Source organism: Protomyctophum bolini (assembly GCF_963924005.1).
Source record: "Protomyctophum bolini genome assembly, chromosome: 18".
NCBI classification, from domain to species: Eukaryota; Metazoa; Chordata; class Actinopteri; order Myctophiformes; family Myctophidae; genus Protomyctophum; species Protomyctophum bolini.
The window spans coordinates 7719800-7737312 of NC_137879.1; the positions used below are offsets into that span (position 1 = coordinate 7719800).

Consider the following 17513-nt stretch of genomic DNA (forward strand, 5'->3'; position numbering starts at 1 on the left):
ACCATTATACTGAAAAATATATAACTATAAAGACCTTCATGTCAAGATTAGGCTTTAAACAATTAAATACAAATCCAACTACAGATTTCGGAAGTATTTTAGATCATGTATATTTCAACAAATTTGAAAGTATTATTACAGAAATTGAAGTTAGAGACACATATTACTCTGATCATGATTTAGTATTAATATCACTATAGTACAAAATGAAATACATTTAAAACAATTGACAATTTACAATAAGTAATAAAATAATTATACTGTATAATATATTTTAATTCAGTTTATATACCTTTTTTTTCATCACATATGAATGATTCATTTTTCTGTAAAAAAGTAGTTAGGTAGCAAATAGTTACACGTAATGATTATACATTTCAAACGTTCCTTCACAGAGATACTGAGATGTGATAGTTTCCAGCGGTCGAAAGTACTTGCGCGCTCTGCTTGCGCACTAGTTGGCCATTTATGGCCTACTAGTGTGCAACAAGCAAGTATGCACTCGGCAGAGTGCAGTTCTAGTTGTGTGATAATTTTGTGCGTGTGTGTGCGCGTGTGTGTGTGTGTGTGTGTGTGTGTGTGTGTGTGTGCGTGTGTGTGTGTGTGTGTGCGTGTGTGTGTGCGTGTGTGTGTGTGCGTGTGTGTGTGCGTGCGTGTGTGTGTGTGTGCGTGTGTTTCTCAGGTATGGGTATTACCACCTACACGGCTGCTCGTATCCTCAAGGGACAACTGGAGAACCGGACAGGAGAGGAGACGGTCATGACCATGGACACCTTCCCCCATGTGGGCCTAGCCAAGGTACGCACGCACGCACGCACGCACTGTATGCATACGTGCTATCATAAACATTATGGTTTAATTTAGTGCAAAGAGAATAGATCTGAATAAAAGCACAAACTTATTGACATCAAAATGTACTTGACTTGATTTGATTTAACCCATTCTGACCCATTCGATTTTTCAAAAAAATAGCAGATCTACAAGCTCATAGCGCGCCACCGAGTGGCGCTCTATGAGCTTGTAGATCTGCTATTTTTCAATAGCTAAAGCATAACATGATGCTAACACCAAAATGGGTTCCCGTTCAGAATGGGTTAATAGAACAATACAATAAAGCATAATACAAAAACATTAATAAAAAAGGTAAAGTGGGAGGGGGGGGAGGGGGGGGGGGGGGGTGGGGCTTATACGAGGCCTCTGAAGACTTTAAAAAAAAATAGAGGATTTAAGAATTTAAGAAATTTAAAAGTTTAAGAATTTAAGAAATTTAAAAGTTTAAGAATTTAAGAAATTTAAAAGTTTAAGAATTTAAGAAATGTAAAAGTTTAAGAATTTAAGAAATTTAAAAGTTTAAGAATTTAAGAAATTCCAAAAGTGTCAAATAATGTTTTAGGAGCTGTTTCTCAACAACCAAAAGTGTCAAATAATGTTTTAGGAGCTGTTTCTCAACAACCAAAAGTGTCAAATAATGTTTTAGGAGCTGTTTTTCAACAACCAAAAGTGTCAAATAATGTTTTAGGGGCTGTTTCTCAACAACCAAAAGTGTCAAATAATGTTTTAGGAGCTGTTTCTCAACAACCAAAAGTGTCAAATAATGTTTTAGGAGCTGTTTCTCAACAACCAAAAGTGTCAAATAATGTTTTAGGAGCTGTTTCTCAACAACCAAAGTGTTAAATAATGGTTAGAAGCTGTTTTTCAACAACCAAAAGTGTCAAATAATGTTTTAGGAGCTGTTTCTCAACAACCAAAAGTGTCAATGTTTTAGGAGCTGTTTCTCAACAACCAAAGTGTCAAATAATGGTTAGAAGCTGTTTTTCAACAACCAAAAGTGTCAAATAATGTTTTAGGAGCTGTTTCTCAACAACCAAAAGTGTCAAATAATGTTTTAGGAGCTGTTTCTCAACAACCAAAGTGTCAAATAATGGTTAGAAGCTGTTTTTCAACAACCAAAAGTGTCAAATAATGTTTTAGGAGCTGTTTCTCAACAACCAAAAGTGTCAAATAATGTTTTATGAGCTGTTTCTCAACAACCAAAGTGTCAAATAATGGTTAGAAGCTGTTTTTCAACAACCAAAAGTGTCAAATAATGTTTTAGGAGCTGTTTCTCAACAGCCAAAAGTGTCAAATAATGGTTAGAAGCTGTTTTTCAACAACCAAAAGTGTCAAATATTGTTTTAGGAGCTGTTTCTCAACAACCAAAAGTGTCAAATAATGTTTTATGAGCTGTTTCTCAACAACCAAAGTGTCAAATAATGGTTAGAAGCTGTTTTTCAACAACCAAAAGTGTCAAATAATGTTTTAGGAGCTGTTTCTCAACAGCCAAAAGTGTCAAATAATGGTTAGAAGCTGTTTTTCAACAACCAAAAGTGTCAAATAATGTTTTATGAGCTGTTTCTCAACAACCAAAGTGTCAAATAATGGTTAGAAGCTGTTTTTCAACAACCAAAAGTGTCAAATAATGTTTTAGGAGCTGTTTCTCAACAACCAAAAGTGTAAAATAATGTTTTAGGAGCTGTTTCTCAACAACCAAAGTGTCAAATAATGGTTAGAAGCTGTTTTTCAACAACCAAAAGTGTCAAATAATGTTTTAGGAGCTGTTTCTCAATAACCAAAAGTGTAAAATAATGTTTTAGGAGCTGTTTCTCAACAACCAAAGTGTCAAATAATGGTTAGGAGCTGTTTTTCAACAACCAAAAGTGTCAAATAATGTTTTAGGAGCTGTTTCTCAATAACCAAAAGTGTAAAATAATGTTTTAGGAGCTGTTTCTCAACAACCAAAGTGTCAAATAATGGTTAGAAGCTGTTTTTCAACAACCAAAAGTGTCAAATAATGTTTTAGGAGCTGTTTCTCAATAACCAAAAGTGTAAAATAATTTGCCAAAATAATTTGCCTCCCAAAATAATTTGCCTGCCAAAATAATTTGCCTCCCAAAATAATTTGCCAAAATAATTTGCCTCCCCAAAATAAATTTTCTCCCAAAATAATTTGCCAAAATAATTTGCCTCCCAAAATAATTTGCCAAAATAATTTGCCAAAATAATTTGCCTCCCAAAATAATTTGCCTCCCAAAATAATTTGCCTCCCAAAATAATTTGCCTCCCAAAATAATTTGCCTCCCAAAATAATTTGCCAAAATAATTTGCCTCCCAAAATAATTTGCCAAAATAATTTGCCTCCCAAAATAATTTGCCTCCTGAAATAATTTGCCTCCCAAAAAAATTTGCCAAAATAATTTGCCTCACAAAATAATTTGCCTCCTAAAATAATTTGCCTCCCAAAATAATTTGCCAAAATAATTTGCCTCCCAAAATAATTTGCCAAAATAATTTGCCTCCCAAAATAATTTGCCAAAATAATTTGCCTCCCAAAATAATTTGCCAAAATAATTTGCCTCCTGAAATAATTTGCCTCCTGAAATAATTTGCCTCCCAAAATTATTTGCCAAAATAATTTGCCTCCCAAAATAATTTGCCAAAATAATTTGCCTCCCAAAATAATTGGCCAAAATAATTTGCCTCCCAAAATCATTTGCCTCCTGAAATAATTTGCCAAAATAATTTGCCTCCCAAAATAATTTGCCAAAATAATTTGCCAAAATAATTTGCCTCACAAAATAATTTGCCTCACAAAATAATTTGCCTCACAAAATAATTTGCCAAAATAATTTGCCTCCCAAAATTTGCCAAAATAATTTGCCTCCCAAAATTATTTGCCAAAATAATTTGCCTCCCAAAATAATTTGCCAAAATAATTTGCCTCCCAAAATAATTTGCCTCCCAAAATAATTTGCCTCCCAAAATAATTTGCCTCCGAAAATAATTTTCCAAAATAATTTGCCTCCCAAAATAATTTTAATAATTTAATAATTTAATAATAATTTTAATAATAATTGCCAATAATAATAACCAAAAGTGTAAAATAATGTTTTAGGAGCTGTTTCTCAACAACCAAAGTGTCAAATAATGGTTAGAAGCTGTTTTTCAACAACCAAAAGTGTCAAATAATGTTTTAGGAGCTGTTTCTCAACAACCAAAAGTGTAAAATAATGTTTTAGGAGCTGTTTCTCAACAACCAAAGTGTCAAATAATGGTTAGAAGCTGTTTTTCAACAACCAAAAGTGTCAAATAATGTTTTAGGAGCTGTTTCTCAACAACCAAAAGTGTAAGATAATGTTTTAGGAGCTGTTTCTCAACAACCAAAGTGTCAAAGAATGGTTAGAAGCTGTTTTTCAACAACCAAAAGTGTCAAATAATGTTTTAGGAGCTGTTTCTCAATAACCAAAAGTGTAAAATAATGTTTTAGGAGCTGTTTCTCAACAACCAAAGTGTCAAATAATGGTTAGAAGCTGTTTTTCAACAACCAAAAGTGTCAAATAATGTTTTAGGAGCTGTTTCTCAATAACCAAAAGTGTAAAATAATGTTTTAGGAGCTGTTTCTCAACAACCAAAGTGTCAAATAATGGTTAGAAGCTGTTTTTCAACAACCAAAAGTGTCAAATAATGTTTTAGGAGCTGTTTCTCAATAACCAAAAGTGTAAAATAATGTTTTAGGAGCTGTTTCTCAACAACCAAAGTGTCAAATAATGGTTAGAAGCTGTTTTTCAACAACCAAAACTGTCAAATAATGTTTTAGGAGCTGTTTCTCAATAACCAAAAGTGTAAAATAATGTTTTAGGAGCTGTGTCTCAACAACCAAAGTGTCAAAGAATGGTTAGCTGTTTTTCAACAACCAAAAGTGTCAAATAATGTTTTAGGAGCTGTTTCTCAATAACCAAAAGTGTAAAATAATTTGCCAAAATAATTTGCCTCCCAAAATAATTTGCCAAAATAATTTGCCTGCCAAAATAATTTGCCTCCCAAAATAATTTGCCTCCCAAAATAATTTTTCTCCCAAAATAATTTGCCAAAATAATTTGCCTCCCAAAATAATTTGCCTCCCAAAATAATTTGCTAAAATAATTTGCCTCCCAAAATAATCTGCCTCCCAAAATAATTTTTCTCCCAAAATAATTTGCCTCCCAAAATAATTTGCCTCACAAAATAATTTGCCTCACAAAATATTTTGCCTCACAAAATAATTTGCCTCCCAAAATAATTTGCCTCCCAAAATAATTTGCCAAAATAATTTGCCTCCCAAAATAATTTTTCTCCCAAAATAATTTGCCAAAATAATTTGCCTCCCAAAATAATTTGCCAAAATAATTTGCCTCCCAAAATAATTTGCCTCCCAAAATAATTTGCCTCCCAAAATAATTTGCCTCCCAAAATAATTTGCCTGCCAAAATAATTTGCCTCCCAAAATAATTTGCCTCCCAAAATAATTTGCCAAAATAATTTGCCTCCCAAAATAATTTGCCTCCTGAAATAATTTGCCAAAATAATTTGCCTGCCAAAATAATTTGCCTGCCAAAATAATTTGCCTCCCAAAATAATTTGCCAAAATAATTTGCCTCCCAAAATAATTTGCCTCCCAAAATAATTTGCCTCCCAAAATAATTTGCCTCCTGAAATAATTTGCCAAAATAATTTGCCTCCCAAAATAATTTGCCAAAATAATTTGCCTCACAAAATAATTTGCCTCCTAAAATAATTTGCCAAAATAATTTGCCTCCCAAAATAATTTGCCAAAATAATTTGCCTCCCAAAATAATTTGCCAAAATAATTTGCCTCCCAAAATAATTTGCCAAAATAATTTGCCTCCTGAAATAATTTGCAAAAATAATTTGCCTCCCAAAATAATTTGCCTCCCAAAATAATTTGCCTCACAAAATAATTTGCCTCACAAAATAATTTGCCTCACAAAATAATTTGCCTCACAAAATAATTTGCCTCCCAAAATAATTTGCCTCCCAAAATTATTTGCCAAAATAATTTGCCTCCCAAAATAATTTGCCTCCCAAAATAATTTGCCTCCCAAAATAATTTGCCTCCCAAAATAAATTTCCAAAATAATTTGCCTCCCAAAATAATTTGCCAAAATAATTTTAATAATTTAATAATTTAATAATAATTTTAATAATAATTGCCAATAATAATAACCAAAAGTGTAAAATAATGTTTTAGGAGCTGTTTCTCAACAACCAAAGTGTCAAATAATGGTTAGAAGCTGTTTTTCAACAACCAAAAGTGTCAAATAATGTTTTAGGAGCTGTTTCTCAACAACCAAAAGTGTAAAATAATGTTTTAGGAGCTGTTTCTCAACAACCAAAGTGTCAAATAATGGTTAGAAGCTGTTTTTCAACAACCAAAAGTGTCAAATAATGTTTTAGGAGCTGTTTCTCAGTAACCAAAAGTGTAAAATAATGTTTTAGGAGCTGTTTCTCAACAACCAAAGTGTCAAATAATGGTTAGAAGCTGTTTTTCAACAACCAAAAGTGTCAAATAATGTTTTAGGAGCTGTTTCTCAACAACCAAAAGTGTAAAATAATGTTTTAGGAGCTGTTTCTCAACAACCAAAGTTTCAAAGAATGGTTAGAAGCTGTTTTTCAACAACCAAAAGTGTCAAATAATGTTTTAGGAGCTGTTTCTCAATAACCAAAAGTGTAAAATAATGTTTTAGGAGCTGTTTCTCAACAACCAAAGTGTCAAATAATGGTTAGAAGCTGTTTTTCAACAACCAAAAGTGTCAAATAATGTTTTAGGAGCTGTTTCTCAATAACCAAAAGTGTAAAATAATGTTTTAGGAGCTGTTTCTCAACAACCAAAGTGTCAAATAATGGTTAGAAGCTGTTTTTCAACAACCAAAAGTGTCAAATAATGTTTTAGGAGCTGTTTCTCAATAACCAAAAGTGTAAAATAATGTTTTAGGAGCTGTTTCTCAACAACCAAAGTGTCAAATAATGGTTAGAAGCTGTTTTTCAACAACCAAAAGTGTCAAATAATGTTTTAGGAGCTGTTTCTCAACAACCAAAAGTGTAAAATAATGTTTTAGGAGCTGTTTCTCAACAACCAAAGTGTCAAATAATGGTTAGAAGCTGTTTTTCAACAACCAAAAGTGTCAAATAATGTTTTAGGAGCTGTTTCTCAGTAACCAAAAGTGTAAAATAATGTTTTAGGAGCTGTTTCTCAACAACCAAAGTGTCAAATAATGGTTAGAAGCTGTTTTTCAACAACCAAAAGTGTCAAATAATGTTTTAGGAGCTGTTTCTCAACAACCAAAAGTGTAAAATAATGTTTTAGGAGCTGTTTCTCAACAACCAAAGTGTCAAATAATGGTTAGAAGCTGTTTTTCAACAACCAAAAGTGTCAAATAATGTTTTAGGAGCTGTTTCTCAGTAACCAAAAGTGTAAAATAATGTTTTAGGAGCTGTTTCTCAACAACCAAAGTGTCAAATAATGGTTAGAAGCTGTTTTTCAACAACCAAAAGTGTCAAATAATGTTTTAGGAGCTGTTTCTCAACAACCAAAAGTGTAAGATAATGTTTTAGGAGCTGTTTCTCAACAACCAAAGTGTCAAAGAATGGTTAGAAGCTGTTTTTCAACAACCAAAAGTGTCAAATAATGTTTTAGGAGCTGTTTCTCAATAACCAAAAGTGTAAAATAATGTTTTAGGAGCTGTTTCTCAACAACCAAAGTGTCAAATAATGGTTAGAAGCTGTTTTTCAACAACCAAAAGTGTCAAATAATGTTTTAGGAGCTGTTTCTCAATAACCAAAAGTGTAAAATAATGTTTTAGGAGCTGTTTCACAACAACCAAAGTGTCAAAGAATGGTTAGAAGCTGTTTTTCAACAACCAAAAGTGTAAAATAATGTTTTAGGAGCTGTTTCTCAATAACCAAAAGTGTAAAATAATGTTTTAGGAGCTGTTTCTCAACAACCAAAGTGTCAAATAATGGTTAGAAGCTGTTTTTCAACAACCAAAAGTGTCAAATAATGTTTTAGGAGCTGTTTCTTAATAACCAAAAGTGTAAAATAATGTTTTAGGAGCTGTTTCTCAACAACCAAAGTGTCAAATAATGGTTAGAAGCTGTTTTTCAACAACCAAAAGTGTCAAATAATGTTTTAGGAGCTGTTTCTCAATAACCAAAAGTGTAAAATAATGTTTTAGGAGCTGTTTCTCAACAACCAAAGTGTCAAATAATGGTTAGAAGCTGTTTTTCAACAACCAAAAGTGTCAAATAATGTTTTAGGAGCTGTTTCTCAACAACCAAAAGTGTAAAATAATGTTTTAGGAGCTGTTTCTCAACAACCAAAGTGTCAAATAATGGTTAGAAGCTGTTTTTCAACAACCAAAAGTGTCAAATAATGTTTTAGGAGCTGTTTCTCAATAACCAAAAGTGTAAAATAATGTTTTAGGAGCTGTTTCTCAACAACCAAAGTGTCAAATAATGGTTAGAAGCTGTTTTTCAACAACCAAAAGTGTCAAATAATGTTTTAGGAGCTGTTTCTCAATAACCAAAAGTGTCAAATAATGTTTTAGGAGCTGTTTCTCAATAACCAAAAGTGTAAAATAATTTGCCAAAATAATTTGCCTCCCAAAATAATTTGCCAAAATAATTTGCCTGCCAAAATAATTTGCCTCCCAAAATAATTTGCCTCCCAAAATAATTTGCCTCCCAAAATAATTTGCCAAAATAATTTGCCTCCCAAAATAACTTGCCAAAATAATTTGCCTCCCAAAATAATTTGCCTCCCAAAATAATTTGCCTCCCAAAATAATTTGCCAAAATAATTTGCCTCCCAAAATAATTTGCCAAAATAATTTGCCTCCCAAAATAATTTGCCTCCTGAAATAATTTGCCAAAATAATTTGCCTCCCAAAATAATTTGCCAAAATTATTTGCCTCACAAAATTATTTGCCAAAATTATTTGCCTCACAAAATAATTTGCCAAAATAATTTGCCTCCCAAAATAATTTGCCAAAATAATTTGCCTCCCAAAATAATTTGCCAAAATAATTTGCCTCCCAAAATAATTTGCCTCCCAAAATAATTTGCCTCCCAAAATAAATTTCCAAAATAATTTGCCTCCCAAAATGTCAACAACCAAAGTGTCAAATAATGGTTAGAAGCTGTTTTTCAACAACCAAAACTGTCAAATTATGTTTTAGGAGCTGTTTCTCAATAACCAAAAGTGTAAAATAATGTTTTAGGAGCTGTTTCTCAACAACCAAAGTGTCAAAGAATGGTTAGCTGTTTTTCAACAACCAAAAGTGTCAAATAATGTTTTAGGAGCTGTTTCTCAATAACCAAAAGTGTAAAATAATTTGCCAAAATAATTTGCCTCCCAAAATAATTTGCCAAAATAATTTGCCTGCCAAAATAATTTGCCTCCCAAAATAATTTGCCAAAATAATTTGCCTCCCAAAATAATTTGCCAAAATAATTTGCCAAAATAATTTGCCTCCCAAAATAATTTGCCTCCCAAAATAATTTGCTAAAATAATTTGCCTCCCAAAATAATTTGCCTCCCAAAATAATTTGCCTCCCAAAATAATTTTTCTCCCAAAATAATTTGCCTCCCAAAATAATTTGCCTCCTGAAATAATTTGCCAAAATAATTTGCCTTCCAAAATAATTTGCCTCACAAAATAATTTGCCTCACAAAATATTTTGCCTCACAAAATAATTTGCCTCCCAAAATAATTTGCCTCCCAAAATAATTTGCCAAAATAATTTGCCTCCCAAAATAATTTTTCTCCCAAAATAATTTGCCAAAATAATTTGCCTCCCAAAATAATTTGCCAAAATAATTTGCCTCCCAAAATAATTTGCCTCCCAAAATAATTTGCCTCCCAAAATAATTTTTCTCCCAAAATAATTTGCCAAAATAATTTGCCTCCCAAAATAATTTGCCTCCCAAAATAATTTGCTAAAATAATTTGCCTCCCAAAATAATCTGCCTCCCAAAATAATTTTTCTCCCAAAATAATTTGCCTCCCAAAATAATTTGCCTCCCAAAATAATTTGCCTCCTGAAATAATTTGCCAAAATAATTTGCCTCCCAAAATAATTTGCATCACAAAATAATTTGCCTCACAAAATATTTTGCCTCACAAAATAATTTGCCTCCCAAAATAATTTGCCAAAATAATTTGCCTCCCAAAATAATTTTTCTCCCAAAATAATTTGCCAAAATAATTTGCCTCCCAAAATAATTTGCCAAAATAATTTGCCTCCCAAAATAATTTGCCTCCCAAAATAATTTGCCTCCCAAAATAATTTGCCTCCCAAAATAATTTGCCTGCCAAAATAATTTGCCTCCCAAAATAATTTGCCAAAATAATTTGCCTCCCAAAATAATTTGCCAAAATAATTTGCCTCCCAAAATAATTTGCCTCCTGAAATAATTTGCCAAAATAAATTGCCTGCCAAAATAATTTGCCTCACAAAATAATTTGCCTCCCAAAATAATTTGCCAAAATAATTTGCCTCCCAAAATAATTTGCCTCCCAAAATAATTTGCCTCCCAAAATAATTTGCCTCCTGAAATAATTTGCCAAAATAATTTGCCTCCCAAAATAATTTGCCAAAATAATTTGCCTCACAAAATAATTTGCCTCCTAAAATAATTTGCCAAAATAATTTGCCTCCCAAAATTATTTGCCAAAATAATTTGCCTCCCAAAATAATTTGCCAAAATAATTTGCCTCCCAAAATAATTTGCCAAAATAATTTGCCTCCCAAAATCATTTGCCTCCTGAAATAATTTGCAAAAATAATTTGCCTCCCAAAATAATTTGCCTCACAAAATAATTTGCCTCACAAAATAATTTGCCTCACAAAATAATTTGCCTCCCAAAATAATTTGCCTCCCAAAATAATTTGCCTCCCAAAATTATTTGCCAAAATAATTTGCCTCCCAAAATAATTTGCCTCCCAAAATAATTTGCCTCCCAAAATAATTTGCCTCCCAAAATAATTTGCCTCCCAAAATAATTTTCCAAAATAATTTGCCTCCCAAAATAATTTGCCAAAATAATTTTAATAATTTAATAATTTAATAATAATTTTAATAATAATTGCCAATAATAATAACCAAAAGTGTAAAATAATGTTTTAGGAGCTGTTTCTCAACAACCAAAGTGTCAAATAATGGTTAGAAGCTGTTTTTCAACAACCAAAAGTGTCAAATAATGTTTTAGGAGCTGTTTCTCAACAACCAAAAGTGTAAAATAATGTTTTAGGAGCTGTTTCTCAACAACCAAAGTGTCAAATAATGGTTAGAAGCTGTTTTTCAACAACCAAAAGTGTCAAATAATGTTTTAGGAGCTGTTTCTCAGTAACCAAAAGTGTAAAATAATGTTTTAGGAGCTGTTTCTCAACAACCAAAGTGTCAAATAATGGTTAGAAGCTGTTTTTCAACAACCAAAAGTGTCAAATAATGTTTTAGGAGCTGTTTCTCAACAACCAAAAGTGTAAAATAATGTTTTAGGAGCTGTTTCTCAACAACCAAAGTGTCAAAGAATGGTTAGAAGCTGTTTTTCAACAACCAAAAGTGTCAAATAATGTTTTAGGAGCTGTTTCTCAATAACCAAAAGTGTAAAATAATGTTTTAGGAGCTGTTTCTCAACAACCAAAGTGTCAAATAATGGTTAGAAGCTGTTTTTCAACAACCAAAAGTGTCAAATAATGTTTTAGGAGCTGTTTCTCAATAACCAAAAGTGTAAAATAATGTTTTAGGAGCTGTTTCTCAACAACCAAAGTGTCAAATAATGGTTAGAAGCTGTTTTTCAACAACCAAAAGTGTCAAATAATGTTTTAGGAGCTGTTTCTCAATAACCAAAAGTGTAAAATAATGTTTTAGGAGCTGTTTCTCAACAACCAAAGTGTCAAATAATGGTTAGAAGCTGTTTTTCAACAACCAAAAGTGTCAAATAATGTTTTAGGAGCTGTTTCTCAACAACCAAAAGTGTAAAATAATGTTTTAGGAGCTGTTTCTCAACAACCAAAGTGTCAAATAATGGTTAGAAGCTGTTTTTCAACAACCAAAAGTGTCAAATAATGTTTTAGGAGCTGTTTCTCAGTAACCAAAAGTGTAAAATAATGTTTTAGGAGCTGTTTCTCAACAACCAAAGTGTCAAATAATGGTTAGAAGCTGTTTTTCAACAACCAAAAGTGTCAAATAATGTTTTAGGAGCTGTTTCTCAACAACCAAAAGTGTAAAATAATGTTTTAGGAGCTGTTTCTCAACAACCAAAGTGTCAAATAATGGTTAGAAGCTGTTTTTCAACAACCAAAAGTGTCAAATAATGTTTTAGGAGCTGTTTCTCAGTAACCAAAAGTGTAAAATAATGTTTTAGGAGCTGTTTCTCAACAACCAAAGTGTCAAATAATGGTTAGAAGCTGTTTTTCAACAACCAAAAGTGTCAAATAATGTTTTAGGAGCTGTTTCTCAATAACCAAAAGTGTAAAATAATGTTTTAGGAGCTGTTTCTCAACAACCAAAGTGTCAAATAATGGTTAGAAGCTGTTTTTCAACAACCAAAAGTGTCAAATAATGTTTTAGGAGCTGTTTCTCAATAACCAAAAGTGTAAAATAATGTTTTAGGAGCTGTTTCTCAACAACCAAAGTGTCAAATAATGGTTAGAAGCTGTTTTTCAACAACCAAAAGTGTCAAATAATGTTTTAGGAGCTGTTTCTCAATAACCAAAAGTGTCAAATAATGTTTTAGGAGCTGTTTCTCAATAACCAAAAGTGTAAAATAATTTGCCAAAATAATTTGCCTCCCAAAATAATTTGCCAAAATAATTTGCCTGCCAAAATAATTTGCCTCCCAAAATAATTTGCCTCCCAAAATAATTTGCCTCCCAAAATAATTTGCCAAAATAATTTGCCTCCCAAAATAATTTGCCAAAATAATTTGCCTCCCAAAATAATTTGCCTCCCAAAATAATTTGCCAAAATAATTTGCCTCCCAAAATAATTTGCCAAAATAATTTGCCTCCCAAAATAATTTGCCTCCTGAATAATTTGCCTCCTGAAATAATTTGCCAAAATAATTTGCCTCCCAAAATAATTTGCCAAAATAATTTGCCTCACAAAATTATTTGCCAAAATAATTTGCCTCACAAAATAATTTGCCAAAATAATTTGCCTCACAAAATAATTTGCCAAAATAATTTGCCTCCCAAAATAATTTGCCAAAATAATTTGCCTCCCAAAATAATTTGCCTCCCAAAATAATTTGCCTCCCAAAATAAATTTCCAAAATAATTTGCCTCCCAAAATGTCAACAACCAAAGTGTCAAATAATGGTTAGAAGCTGTTTTTCAACAACCAAAACTGTCAAATTATGTTTTAGGAGCTGTTTCTCAATAACCAAAAGTGTAAAATAATGTTTTAGGAGCTGTTTCTCAACAACCAAAGTGTCAAAGAATGGTTAGCTGTTTTTCAACAACCAAAAGTGTCAAATAATGTTTTAGGAGCTGTTTCTCAATAACCAAAAGTGTAAAATAATTTGCCAAAATAATTTGCCTCCCAAAATAATTTGCCAAAATAATTTGCCTGCCAAAATAATTTGCCTCCCAAAATAATTTGCCAAAATAATTTGCCTCCCAAAATAATTTGCCAAAATAATTTGCCAAAATAATTTGCCTCCCAAAATAATTTGCTAAAATAATTTGCCTCCCAAAATAATTTGCCTCCCAAAATAATTTGCCTCCCAAAATAATTTTTCTCCCAAAATAATTTGCCTCCCAAAATAATTTGCCTCACAAAATATTTTGCCTCACAAAATAATTTGCCTCCCAAAATAATTTGCCAAAATAATTTGCCTCCCAAAAAAATTTTTCTCCCAAAATAATTTGCCAAAATAATTTGCCAAAATAATTTGCCAAAATAATTTGCCTCCCAAAATAATTTGCCTCCCAAAATAATTTGCCTCCCAAAATAATTTTTCTCCCAAAATAATTTGCCAAAATAATTTGCCTCCCAAAATAATTTGCTAAAATAATTTGCCTCCCAAAATAATCTGCCTCCCAAAATAATTTTTCTCCCAAAATAATTTGCCTCCCAAAATAATTTGCCTCCCAAAATAATTTGCCTCCTGAAATAATTTGCCAAAATAATTTGCCTCCCAAAATAATTTGCCTCACAAAATATTTTGCCTCACAAAATAATTTGCCTCCCAAAATAATTTGCCTCCCAAAATAATTTGCCTCCCAAAATAATTTGCCTCCCAAAATAATTTTTCTCCCAAAATAATTTGCCAAAATAATTTGCCTCCCAAAATAATTTGCCAAAATAATTTGCCTCCCAAAATAATTTGCCTCCCAAAATAATTTGCCTCCCAAAATAATTTGCCTCCCAAAATAATTTGCCTGCCAAAATAATTTGCCTCCCAAAATAATTTGCCTCCCAAAATAATTTGCCTCCTGAAATAATTTGCCAAAATAATTTGCCTGCCAAAATAATTTGCCTGCCAAAATAATTTGCCTCACAAAATAATTTGCCTCCCAAAATAATTTGCCAAAATAATTTGCCTCCCAAAATAATTTGCCTCCCAAAATAATTTGCCTCCTGAAATAATTTGCCAAAATAATTTGCCTCCCAAAATAATTTGCCAAAATAATTTGCCTCACAAAATAATTTGCCTCCTAAAATAATTTGCCAAAATAATTTGCCTCCCAAAATTATTTGCCAAAATAATTTGCCTCCCAAAATAATTTGCCAAAATAATTTGCCTCCCAAAATAATTTGCCAAAATAATTTGCCTCCCAAAATCATTTGCCTCCTGAAATAATTTGCAAAAATAATTTGCCTCCCAAAATAATTTGCCTCACAAAATAATTTGCCTCACAAAATAATTTGCCTCACAAAATAATTTGCCTCACAAAATAATTTGCCTCACAAAATAATTTGCCTCCCAAAATAATTTGCCTCCCAAAATAATTTGCCAAAATAATTTGCCTCCCAAAATAATTTGCCTCCCAAAATAATTTGCCTCCCAAAATAATTTGCCTCCCAAAATAATATTCCAAAATAATTTGCCTCCCAAAATAATTTGCCAAAATAATTTTAATAATTTAATAATTTAATAATAATTTTAATAATAATTGCCAATAATAATAACCAAAAGTGTAAAATAATGTTTTAGGAGCTGTTTCTCAACAACCAAAGTGTCAAATAATGGTTAGAAGCTGTTTTTCAACAACCAAAAGTGTCAAATAATGTTTTAGGAGCTGTTTCTCAACAACCAAAAGTGTAAAATAATGTTTTAGGAGCTGTTTCTCAACAACCAAAGTGTCAAATAATGGTTAGAAGCTGTTTTTCAACAACCAAAAGTGTCAAATAATGTTTTAGGAGCTGTTTCTCAGTAACCAAAAGTGTAAAATAATGTTTTAGGAGCTGTTTCTCAACAACCAAAGTGTCAAATAATGGTTAGAAGCTGTTTTTCAACAACCAAAAGTGTCAAATAATGTTTTAGGAGCTGTTTCTCAACAACCAAAAGTGTAAAATAATGTTTTAGGAGCTGTTTCTCAACAACCAAAGTGTCAAAGAATGGTTAGAAGCTGTTTTTCAACAACCAAAAGTGTCAAATAATGTTTTAGGAGCTGTTTCTCAATAACCAAAAGTGTAAAATAATGTTTTAGGAGCTGTTTCTCAACAACCAAAGTGTCAAATAATGGTTAGAAGCTGTTTTTCAACAACCAAAAGTGTCAAATAATGTTTTAGGAGCTGTTTCTCAATAACCAAAAGTGTAAAATAATGTTTTAGGAGCTGTTTCTCAACAACCAAAGTGTCAAATAATGGTTAGAAGCTGTTTTTCAACAACCAAAAGTGTCAAATAATGTTTTAGGAGCTGTTTCTCAATAACCAAAAGTGTAAAATAATGTTTTAGGAGCTGTTTCTCAACAACCAAAGTGTCAAATAATGGTTAGAAGCTGTTTTTCAACAACCAAAAGTGTCAAATAATGTTTTAGGAGCTGTTTCTCAACAACCAAAAGTGTAAAATAATGTTTTAGGAGCTGTTTCTCAACAACCAAAGTGTCAAATAATGGTTAGAAGCTGTTTTTCAACAACCAAAAGTGTCAAATAATGTTTTAGGAGCTGTTTCTCAGTAACCAAAAGTGTAAAATAATGTTTTAGGAGCTGTTTCTCAACAACCAAAGTGTCAAATAATGGTTAGAAGCTGTTTTTCAACAACCAAAAGTGTCAAATAATGTTTTAGGAGCTGTTTCTCAACAACCAAAAGTGTAAAATAATGTTTTAGGAGCTGTTTCTCAACAACCAAAGTGTCAAATAATGGTTAGAAGCTGTTTTTCAACAACCAAAAGTGTCAAATAATGTTTTAGGAGCTGTTTCTCAGTAACCAAAAGTGTAAAATAATGTTTTAGGAGCTGTTTCTCAACAACCAAAGTGTCAAATAATGGTTAGAAGCTGTTTTTCAACAACCAAAAGTGTCAAATAATGTTTTAGGAGCTGTTTCTCAACAACCAAAAGTGTAAGATAATGTTTTAGGAGCTGTTTCTCAACAACCAAAGTGTCAAAGAATGGTTAGAAGCTGTTTTTCAACAACCAAAAGTGTCAAATAATGTTTTAGGAGCTGTTTCTCAATAACCAAAAGTGTAAAATAATGTTTTAGGAGCTGTTTCTCAACAACCAAAGTGTCAAATAATGGTTAGAAGCTGTTTTTCAACAACCAAAAGTGTCAAATAATGTTTTAGGAGCTGTTTCTCAATAACCAAAAGTGTAAAATAATGTTTTAGGAGCTGTTTCTCAACAACCAAAGTGTCAAATAATGGTTAGAAGCTGTTTTTCAACAACCAAAAGTGTCAAATAATGTTTTAGGAGCTGTTTCTCAATAACCAAAAGTGTAAAATAATGTTTTAGGAGCTGTTTCTCAACAACCAAAGTGTCAAATAATGGTTAGAAGCTGTTTTTCAACAACCAAAAGTGTCAAATAATGTTTTAGGAGCTGTTTCTCAATAACCAAAAGTGTCAAATAATGTTTTAGGAGCTGTTTCTCAATAACCAAAAGTGTAAAATAATTTGCCAAAATAATTTGCCTCCCAAAATAATTTGCCAAAATAATTTGCCTGCCAAAATAATTTGCCTCCCAAAATAATTTGCCTCCCAAAATAATTTGCCTCCCAAAATAATTTGCCAAAATAATTTGCCTCCCAAAATAACTTGCCAAAATAATTTGCCTCCCAAAATAATTTGCCTCCCAAAATAATTTGCCTCCCAAAATAATTTGCCAAAATAATTTGCCTCCCAAAATAATTTGCCAAAATAATTTGCCTCCCAAAATAATTTGCCTCCTGAAATAATTTGCCAAAATAATTTGCCTCCCAAAATAATTTGCCAAAATTATTTGCCTCACAAAATTATTTGCCAAAATTATTTGCCTCACAAAATAATTTGCCAAAATAATTTGCCTCCCAAAATAATTTGCCAAAATAATTTGCCAAAATAATTTGCCTCCCAAAATAATTTGCCAAAATAATTTGCCTCCCAAAATAATTTGCCTCCCAAAATAATTTGCCTCCCAAAATAAATTTCCAAAATAATTTGCCTCCCAAAATGTCAACAACCAAAGTGTCAAATAATGGTTAGAAGCTGTTTTTC

At 31.6% G+C, this 17513-nt stretch overlaps 1 protein-coding gene across 1 annotated transcript in view; it reads left to right on the plus strand.

Moving 5' to 3' along the window:
• Nucleotides 1–684: 684 nt before the first annotated feature.
• LOC308333139 (nucleolar protein 58-like) overlaps nucleotides 685–17513 on the plus strand; it is a gene marked incomplete at both ends in the record, with an annotated part of 200946 nt that continues 184117 nt past the window's right edge. Inside the window, one exon of the mRNA XM_080789334.1 lies at nucleotides 685–798. Coding sequence (XP_080645460.1) covers nucleotides 685–798 — 114 coding nt within the window. The remainder of the gene's footprint in view (nucleotides 799–17513) is intronic.